General features: G+C 43.9%; 1 protein-coding gene across 1 annotated transcript; it reads left to right on the forward strand.

Annotated features, from left to right (window-relative positions):
* The first annotated feature begins 350 nt into the window (after positions 1 to 350).
* Positions 351 to 10587, forward strand: LOC133392872 (V-type proton ATPase 16 kDa proteolipid subunit c). Its single transcript, XM_061655205.1, has 3 exons — positions 351 to 648; positions 4984 to 5173; positions 6302 to 10587. Exons 1-3 carry the CDS (start codon positions 570 to 572, stop codon positions 6504 to 6506), a joined length of 474 nt encoding a protein of 157 aa, XP_061511189.1. The 5' UTR covers positions 351 to 569; the 3' UTR covers positions 6507 to 10587.
* The last annotated feature ends 291 nt before the right edge of the window (positions 10588 to 10878 follow it).

Consider the following 10878-nt stretch of genomic DNA (forward strand, 5'->3'; position numbering starts at 1 on the left):
TTTCAAATATACTGTATACATCTTGGTAAGATTTAAAAAGTGTTGTTCGAAATCCGTTACAACGATCGACCATTCATTCAAATGCACCTAAATTTGTACTCAATTTCATACATCATGCATCGCAATAGTTATGTATTCTCATTTCTTAACATTGTGCTCTTGATTTGAAATGATTATCACTTTACTTCCAACTAAAAAGTGCAATTTTCCAAGTCCCCAAGGTAGTTTGACAGTTCAAAACCCTTTCGGAAGTTCGAATGTGCGGGCACGGATAATCGAAGTCGGGCCGGTTTCGGGCCACATCGGCCATGTTCGGCACGCCCCCGTTTATATATACCCGCGGGTGTGGGCAAATTTTTTTCATTCTTCCTTGACATTTTCAGCGAGTGTGTCGTGTTGGTCATCTCTCCCGAGTGTCTCTCTCTCCTTGAGTGTGTGTGTGTCATCAACACCGAGCAGCAGCAGCAGCAGTACGAAGTGATCAGTAAGAGCTGCGCTTCTGAAGGAAAACGACACGGTTCGGTGAAAAGTAACAACCCCCTTAAAACAAAACAGCCAAAAACACAGCAATGGCCCTGCCGGAAGAAAACCCCGTCTACTCGCCCTTCTTCGGAGTGATGGGCGCAGCAGCTGCTATCATTTTCAGCGGTAAGAAAACGCACAATGGTTTCCCAATTCGCTCCCTTCCTACCACCACCAGCAACCCTTGTTGCACCCTGTTGTGTCTCTGTAATCACTGGATTTTCGTGACCCCACGATGCTGGTTGTGGCGAAAAATCACCTGAAGGGGTGGAAAAATCCAACATCTCTCCGCTTCTTTTGCAAAATTTAAAGTCAATGTCTGCTCCGTCTTCCGTACGCGAAACCAGCGCCCCGTGTCATGTGAGCCCTCCAACCCCCTCGTGACTGTGTGCGTGTATGTTATGTGTTATGTGTGTGTATGTGCATATTGGATTGTATGTGTATGTGTATATGTGTATCTCTCTCTCTACAGATGTGTGTGCGTTTGTGTGTGTGTGCGCAAGTGCCCTCGTGACCACTTTTCGTTTTTTGCGCGGATCATGATGTTCCTTTCCTTGCCTTCCGTTTTAGCTCGAAAGAGAATGAATTATTGTGGAGAGAAAAAGGCACAGCCCTTACAAAATGGAAAAAGAAACAGCACCATCGATAATGGAGAGCTGCCACCCGATTTTTGCAGCAATTTAGAGGGAATGAAATTGCAGAAAAAAGTGTCGTCATTTTGCCGATGCGAAAGGAATTACCTCAAACAGAAAGAGGAACCCTTTGTTTTTTTTTTTTTGACAAAGAGTTTGCGAAAATGATTTGAACGATTTTCCAGCCTTTATTGTCTCCCGATGCCCAATGATGGTGTTACTACACATCTTTTGCGGGTGTGATACCTGTGCCGATAGAGGGACAGCAAGCGTGAGCGAGAAAAGGAAAAGAACCATATCCTCCCCGTACTTGCAGAAAGTGCGTAAGAGTCTATGCAATTTAGCAGAGCGCGTACACGGGTCTAAAATGGTAGTAGTAGTAGTAGTATGGTGATTGTACTATCAACGCAACGAAAATGAAACAGCAAGAACGAAAAGAAGAATATGTTAGCTTCCCTTAACGCGCGTGCTGTGTCTCTGTAAAGGGAAACCACAGATGGGGAAAGTTTGTAACACACACACAATCCTTTAGGTTTGCTAAGGTGTTTGCTAGCTGAGGTGAAGAAGAGAGCGAGCGAGAGAAGGAGAGCTAAGAGAGCTAAACTTCACAAAGCTTACTAAAAAGCTGCCTTTTCCCGATGCTTGGGATTATTATTGATTTTGGGGCCAAGGACTACTACGATATACGGACTAGCTTTGCTGCCCCGAGAGCAGAGAAACCATGTGAATTCTCTCGCAACAAACCCACGCGCACGCACACACACAGCGGTACACTCGTGCACTTGTAGTGAGCTTTAGGCTATCTGGAAAACATTTTCCATTAATTATGCACAGCCACAGAGTGTGGCCGACGACATTTGTCGGCCTTTTTGGAAGCTGCCCTCGAGTACCACGAGAGAACCCTGCAAGCAAACCCCAAAAAGCCCAATTTGCATACTTTCAGGGGTCATTCTTGCGCTGTTAACCGCGTGAGGGCATCACGAGACTCGTTACCTACCCACATGACCTGAAGAAGAGGAAGGTGTTTTGCCGTGGTTTGACCATGGTCGTGTAAGTGAAATGTGATTACATTTTCACTTCCTGCTCAAGCAAAGATAATTATTGATTCGATTCTCTGGTTGCTTTTTAAACACAAATTTGATTATTTTTTATGCGTTTCCGAGAGGGAAAAAGGTAGTTCCAACCATCCGGACAGCCCCATACTCATTACGGGGGTGATTATCGCTGTCACATGATCGACTGTCGCTCTGGAGCCCCACCAATCCCAACTTGTTGTTCACACCGATGGGCTTTTTTCCTACTTTTCATCCATGAGCCGTTTGCGCAACAGTGATTCAGTCCGTGTGTGTGTGTCCATTGAATAAGTGGTGTTGGCCGCACAACTCAAATGGGAAACACTTTGGTGAAAAACGGTGAAGGATATGCTATGTTCCTTCAGCATGGTCTGCAGAAAAGCGTAGGATGAGAAGAGGATTATCGATTTTTCCTCCCAGCAGAAGATTGCGTCTCCCTGTAACAATCTCTCGCATGGAGTGTGCCTCTCTCAGTTTAGTTTCATTTTTTTTGTTTCCTTTTTAAATTAATGAAAAACGTAAAAGATACAAACGATGCAATGATATAAAATTGTGTTTACAATATTATGAAGATATAAAACTAAATGAACAAATGTTCGCCGTCTTAAAAAGAACATTATTTTGAGAAAAAAGGAAATTTAATGACAAATTGTTTCACATATGTTTTAAGTTAGCAAATTCCTTTAAATCATGTAGACAGTACAAAATACGAACTACGTAGAAATTAATAATGTTTACCAGTTGAACTGAAACCATTAACCATTTAGCTGAGGCTTTCTTGTTTTACATGGTCAGTCTGCCGTCCGCGCATTCAAACGCTATGATTCAGCGCCATTAGAAGACAGTCCTGTCATTCATTCAGCGCAACCCGGTGTACGCGCGTAGTGTTGGTGTCTCTTGCGTTTGTACGCAAACATGTACACGATTGTCGGCCGTGTCTCCATTAGAAAAGAGGCCTTATCGATGAACCTCACACAGAGCCAGAGCCAGCCCGACCAGCATAAGTTCAGCGTTTTTTCCCCTTCTTCTTCCGTCTGTTGGATGATATGGTCGTAATGCGGCGTGTCATATGACCGATACGCGACGACTGTGTCACGCTGCTGCTGCTGCCCCCAAGTAAAGTTGATCATGTGAATGGCAAACATCATCACTTCCTCCTGCCACCAGTGCACTGGCTTTGGCCAAAGCAACTCGCGCACTACCTACCTCCCATTGCGGAACCTCGCGAAAACGGTCGTGATTGCCACCCAATAGTGTTGGTGAAGGTGGCGTTAGTTCCATACTCAAATCCGGTGTCTATGCTATGTTCGATTCCTCCTCTGTCGTCACCCCATCGGCAGGTCCTCCATTCGATGATTGTATTATTATTATTGGCCGTGCGCTCACCTGTTGTGTTGGTGATGCACCTTTTTTTACATCGCACCGCCGCTCTGCTACACGATCTTCACGTGATCGCGACGGTTGGAATGTGGTGGGGCGAAGTGCACACACAAAAAAAAACGTCATCGCACGCACACATCTACCCGCAACCCGTGGTGTGGTGGTGAGCCCAATGCGTAATGCCCAACGCGGCATGTCGTCATGTGACCGCGTTTTGATTCCATTCGAACTACTATTACCAGCCGGCTCTCGCTGGAATCCCACGTCAGTAGTCTGCATTATCAAAAGCCGGAATATTTCATTTAAATGTTTAAATGTTTTTACATTTGCTAGGAAAATGTTAAATTTCATGTAACAGACACGTTTCAATGTTTTCTCTATTTGGAAGGCAACAGAACGATTGAACTATACGCACACAACACCCCGTGATGATGATGGGGAGTGTGTTATCATACAATAGGGTTTTTTTCTTCTTGACGGCGCTATCACTGGCGGCTGTTCCAAGTGGGGGCCGCCACCCTGTTATTGAATGTGTTCGTGGGGCGCACCAGCATCGCGAGATCGACCGCTGAAGTTGTCCAGCTCAATTTAAAGGCCACGAATGTGTTTGCGACGGTACAAGGGCATCATCAGCCCCATTCCTATACATCGTCCGTCTGATGCTTGTTGTCGTCGTGTTGTGTGCGCGAAGGAAGGTGTGTGCGCGAGTGTTGTCTGAGGAGATGTAGTTGTGAAACACTACAAGTAGGAGGATGCTCTTTCCGCAGGAGGCTGACGACGACCGAGAACAATCGGGGGATTCGGTATTCATCATTCGAGATTCTCCTGCTCCCGGCAGCATTACATTCATCGTTCTCATTTTTCCGATTTGATCGATCGAACACTATCTTCCTGGCACTTCTCACGTGCGGTTGAATAATGATTTTACGTTTGCACAGCAACATCCCATCCCGCTGGCACTAAACTTTTCTCCTAGTGTCAGCGCAAATGACGAACTTTTTACACGATATGGTATGCAGCACAAGAAAATTGAGAGATGTAGGTCGTTGCTTGTGTATTTCCCTCTCTTGACGTATCCTCCGTCTCACATCCGGAATCCTTCATAGTTTCTGCTTTTTCTCGTTGAAAGGCTTGGATTGGTGGAAAAGAGAGCGGACTGTGACACGGGAAGGATATGGCCAAATAATCAAATCATGTGTGGGATGCACTATTAATAGTTGAAAGCTTTTCTATCTTCCAGGCAATCATGAAACATGCCCGTGTTAAGATGTATACACATTCTTCGCGAATCCCTCCCCACTTACAACTCCAATTGCATTTCTACACTGTTTTGATGTGATACTCATCAATCCCATTTTTCCTGTTCCAAATTTCAGCTCTCGGCGCTGCCTATGGTACGGCCAAGTCCGGTACCGGTATTGCCGCCATGTCGGTGATGCGTCCGGAGTTGATCATGAAGTCCATCATTCCCGTTGTCATGGCGGGTATCATTGCCATCTACGGTCTGGTCGTCGCTGTCCTTATCGCCGGTTCTCTGGATGAGCCATCGAAATACTCGCTGTACAAGTAAGTATATCAGTACATACATTCCTTGCTCTACATTCCATCCTTTACACACTAAAAAAGGAGTTTGCCTGTTATGAGCAAAAATAAGACAAAAAATGCCGAGGGGAAGTAGGAACATTATTATGCTTTATCGCTTAGCGCTAACATTTATAAAGCGAACTAGAAAAAAGATTCGTATTTGCCAAACTTTCACTCCCTAGGCTCTATGCTTTCCAGTTGGTACTTCTGTTGATTAGCAGAAGGAAAATAGAGAGAGCCGGAAAGAGAATTTTCGTATTCGGAGTTTGCGCATTGTCGGCGGAGCTGATAACGTGTGGGAGAATAGTACGAAATTTGTAACTATAATTAGAAAAAAGCACTCTAGCCTTGTGTACATCATACTAATGCTAAACATATGTGCTAATTTGGTTGTGAAACGCAATGAAAAGTGGCCATATTACAGTGTTACATGTGTAATTAATGAGACGAGAATGCTATTCCATTTTTAAGCTCGGTTTTTAAATTTCTCTTTTTCGAAATGACACAATTTTTGAAGGATAAAAACATATCTTATTGTGTATCTCATCATCAGATTTAAATTTCAAAATACATTCCATAATTATTTAACTAATAAACGTATGGAAATTATCTGAATTTTCATTCGCAGTAAATTATATTTTTTAGTTGAACCAGTTAATAATTACATAATATCGAGAAAAACGATTTTATTTTAGTGTCCCATATGAAAACTATAAACCTAAGCAAAGGAAAAGTGTAGAAAAAGGCGTTAAAAAATGCGTTAAAAAAGGCGTTAAAAAACTAGACAAACATTTGTGAATGAAGAAATTGAAACAAAAAGTGTAGCGAACAGTGTTAAGGATAAGTAAACGAGCAATTTATACGGAGGAAGCAAAGTCTTTTTTAAATGGTAGAAGGGAGAAGTCGAAATTAAACGAGTTGTCAGATTCGTTAACGACTTCATCCCAGAGTAAAACCATGCAAAAATTCGTTCGAGGCTAATGGAACAAAATTAAGGACTAAACAGCATGGGGAAGCATTAAAAACACACACACACACACTTCATTGTTGTGCAATGTCTCAATCACGTGCTAACGCTAACAAAATGTTTAACTTTGGTGATATTTGCAGGGGCTTCATCCATCTCGGCGCTGGTTTGGCCGTCGGTTTCTCGGGCTTGGCAGCCGGTTTCGCCATCGGTATCGTCGGTGACGCCGGTGTCCGTGGTACTGCCCAGCAGCCGCGACTGTTCGTCGGTATGATCCTGATCCTCATTTTCGCCGAAGTGTTGGGTCTGTACGGTCTGATCGTCGCCATCTACCTGTACACGAAATAAATTAGCATCGCTGATGCTAGTTCGCACCGCCGGGGGAAGTTGTGCCCGTGTTTCCGGTGGCAGTGCGCGTCCCCAGTGGATACCGAGCACGGATCTATCAAACGAAATGCCTGGCAGAAGGGGAAATATGCAATGCTACAACAACAACAACAACAACAACAAGACCAACATCATCATCATCATCGCAGGTATTTCTTCGACCCTTGTTCGCCACTGGAACGCCACACATCAATTACCATCGATGGGCTAGTGCAGACTATGACTACACTTGCCAGCGACCGGCATGGCCACCTTTCGACCACCATCAGCCCAACAGCAACCTGATGGGGGCGGCGTGTGTGTGTATGCGTAACGCATTGCATAACAAAACGACATCGTTCAGATCAACACCGATCGCAGCGTACAAAAACACAGGTGCTGAACACAATTCCTAAAAACAACAACACATAATTTACATCCTAGGGTAAAAGCAAAAGAAACAACAACAGCAGAAGAAAACCAACATCCTAAATGTGACAACCCAACAGCAACAACACAAATGGTCTGCGGTGTCTCAAAAAGGTAAAACAGCAGCGGCTGCAGCGAAATCGTCGGAACATCCTGTGTTTTTGGCGTATCTCGCTCACTGCTGGTTTGCCTTTTTTGCTTGCGACAGCAGTTTAAGCCTCAATACATACAAACGTACAACAAAGCTCACCCGAGACCCCGAGTTTGCTTCCGACATGCCGGAAACGTTGTTGCCCCATTAACACACCCCTCAATCCCACTTGATATCAAGGCGGGGGGGACAGGGGGGCTTCGGCACGGCGCGCGCGCGCGCTCTGTTGGTTGTGTAAAACAGGCGGCACATTATGAAAATCTGAAAACAACTTCCGGAACTAAAACAAAAGACTATTTGTATTTATGTAAAATAATGTGTATTTAATTGTAAACTTAATTTATGTACATGTAAATTTTCCACACTCCCAACTCACTCACTCTGAATACACACATACACACAATACGCGTGATCACACACTGGCACACAGACATTTACCTCCGACACACATACACACAGACGTAGCTGTGCTTAGGGACATGTAGAAGGAGGCTTGTTGTTGCACAGGAAATGAAGGCAGAGGGAGCATGGAAAGGGACATCATGTAAAGGTTTTCGCAACTCTACGAAGCTTTAGAGTGGTAGCACTTTCTATTGGCGCATTGTTGTGCATCTCCTGTGTAGAGTTTCTTGCTGTGCCGGCTTCCTCCCTCTCGGTGTGCCGATGAAAAACGAACATCGTCTTCTTGGTGTGGGCCGCGTGGAAATGGAGAATGAAGGGGAATGTGTTTTGTTTTGGAGAGTCTGTGATAAAAGCTTCCATCACAAACCATCACACGAACCAACAACAACAAGAACATCATTGCAAAAAAAAACGGTAGATATGCAAAGAGGGAAAAAACGTAAAGAGAGTACACACAGTAGATCCACCCGGTGAGAGGTGAGAACGAGAATAAAGGCTTCTCTTCCGGCCCCTGTTTCTTGAACGGGGTTTACCATTACCAAGCAAAACCACCGAATGTTGCGTTTAACTACTAACTTAGTCGAACCTCGTCTTCGGTAATTCCGGCGTGTGTTTGGCGCTTGTTTCAGGAAATGAACAGGTAAAGGAAGAACTGGGAGGGAAGCAGTACCTCCTTCTCCTCCTCGCCAGCGTGATCTGGTTTCCGTTTCAACACTTTTTAACAAGAGCTAGCGAAGAACCAAGTGGCGGCCGCCGCACGCAGATCAAAAATGCAAAAGAGTATTAGCCAAGTTTTTTTTTTTTTGTTTTACGTACCGGAAAGACCCTCACAACCAACCAAGGATAGAGCAGGCAGGGGAGGAATACAGGCCAAAGCCAGCGCGCGCGTGTGTGTGAAGCCAGAGTAGTGAGTACATCCCGTGGCAATAGCGTTACGCGGGAACAAATGTTGGACAGCGGGTACATACTATTATTGAGCTTAATTTACCAGGGGTTTTTGTTACATTATTGCATTATTGCAATTGCAAAAAATCGAAACGAAACGAAACATGAATCCAACACAAGATGGGAAAAACTGGGCAGGCAAAACAACAACCACAACATCGCGTGTCTGCAGAACATCTAAGGAAAACGGTTTACTCAACTAAAAACATCTAAAAAATGGAAGGGAAACAAACAAAACGATACCAATTGCGTTCGTTTACAACAACACACGGTTATTGTAGTAATATCGATCATATATAATCATCATCATAGTACGAAAAGAATACAATCGCGAGACGAGACAATTTACAAATAGGCTAGGGGGAGAGAACAACAACGTAACAGCATTAAAACATCAGATATAGAGATACGGGTGCGGTATAGAAGCGAGCGGATCGAATCCACCATCCATTCAGACCGCGCATATCCTTCTGCAACCGTACTCTGGGGGACAATTAATTAACCTATATAGAGACCTGAGGCAGACAGGTGGGGAGCAGAAAAAAATAACATTAGGGGCCGTATTATAGAGAGGAGGATTTGTAGTTATATTATCAAATCAGATCGAGATCTATCGACACCGTGTCCCGTGGCGGTGAATAAGACTAAGCTGTCCGCGGAACCCTTAAGGGCCCAAAGAGCAGTTTAGCTTTTTCACTATCCTACTGGGAACGGTTGTCCATTGCACAACAACAACAGAACTGTCGAGAAGAAGAAAACAAGAACATCAAGAAGAAGGCAGGAAGACGACACACATACGTACAAAAGATATACAGCCTAACATCTTTGTTATCTTTGAGACGAAACAACAACAACAACGTTAGAAGGAAGAGAGAGCGAGGAATGCAGCGCGGGGATGTCCCGATGCCGCGTGACTCCTCCAACTGGTCATTATGTCCAACAATCCCACACATAAGGTGTATTTTGTATATAAATAGGGAGTGACCATTACCGGTTCGCTAACATCCAGCTCTAGCGTTGACCGGAAACAATAACAAAAAGAGAGACAGAAGACACACACACACCGATACAAAACGATTAACAAAATCAAATCCGCGCACACGTACGCCGTTGACAACGAACATCGCATGTGTCATCAACAACACCATCAACAACCCCCCCAGGAAGAAGCAGCGTGCGTGATGCGTGGAACAAAATGTGAAGGATCAGACAGGAATATCGTGAAAGCTCTATGGCAAGGCTGGTTCCTCCGGTGGAAGATCCAGGGTGTGCTTCTGCGATCGTGTCCCTTCCGCGCGTTTAGATGCTGAAATGAACGGAACTGGATGCGGTTCGGTTTGAAGTCACCGGAACGCGGTTCTTCCCCGCAAGGAATGGGTTTTCCCATGTGGTCTTTCCCTGTTTGTTGCCTTCTCAGTGTACAACAAGTACACCGAACCTCAACATCATAAAAAAGTGAAGAAAGGAAGAATGTAACACAAACAAACACAGTCTAATTACATCGCTACAAGAAAACACAAGGAAGAACAAAAAAGTACGAAACGGAACAACGTGTATTTAGATTGAAAACTGTTAAGAAGAAGAAGAAAGATTCGTGTTTTGTTGTGAGAGGAAGCTTTAAACAACAGCAAGGAAGATCCTGTGCTACCGTTAACTAGCTAAAACACCTACTATCTACCTTTTAAAACAAAACATCCTGATACCATACAATTACTTTTACCGATAAGTTACAAAGTGGAACCAACCATCTTTTGTTAGTGACACAATAACAACACAAGCTTCGACTCCTTTCCGTGTCGATCCTTTTGCCATCTCCCGCCCCCTGTTGGACAGCAATATTAAGAGAGGTTCTGGGAGGGTGCAGGAGGGCACACGAAGGGAGAGAAGCAGCAGAAAACCTCTATTGCCCGCAGAGTAGCAAACACTACATCCATCTACTTCCGGGCAGTGTGTAAAGAAATCTACCGAAAATAGTGACAATTGCGAACATCATCATGAATCAGAGAGATAGTGAGAGAAAGAGAGAGAGAGAAAGATAAAGCGAGAGCGAGAGAGGAAGAATTAAATGAAAAAAATATGTGAAAATATGAAAATAAAAAAGAGAAAACAGAAGCAACGCAGAAGACCATAGCCGAATGATGAGGTAACTGTTGCAGTAGTTGGGTGTGTGTTATCCGAAAGTGTATTGTGCTATCGTATCGTTGGTTTTAATTTTCGGTTTTATTTTGTTTTTCTATGTCGGCTGTTTTGTTCTGAAAAGTTATCCTTTCCTACAAATACACTATTTGTGGATTGTATATGATCATTAGTGCATTTTCTATGCTGCTAATGGTTTTATCCGGGCCTAAGCAATCTAATTAGATTATATAATGCTTAGTTATATTTAAAACTGTTATGTTTACAATAAAATAACTTCTTCTTCTATTT

This window comes from Anopheles gambiae, chromosome 3 (genome assembly GCF_943734735.2).
Source record: "Anopheles gambiae chromosome 3, idAnoGambNW_F1_1, whole genome shotgun sequence".
In the NCBI taxonomy this organism is placed as follows: Eukaryota; Metazoa; Arthropoda; class Insecta; order Diptera; family Culicidae; genus Anopheles; species Anopheles gambiae.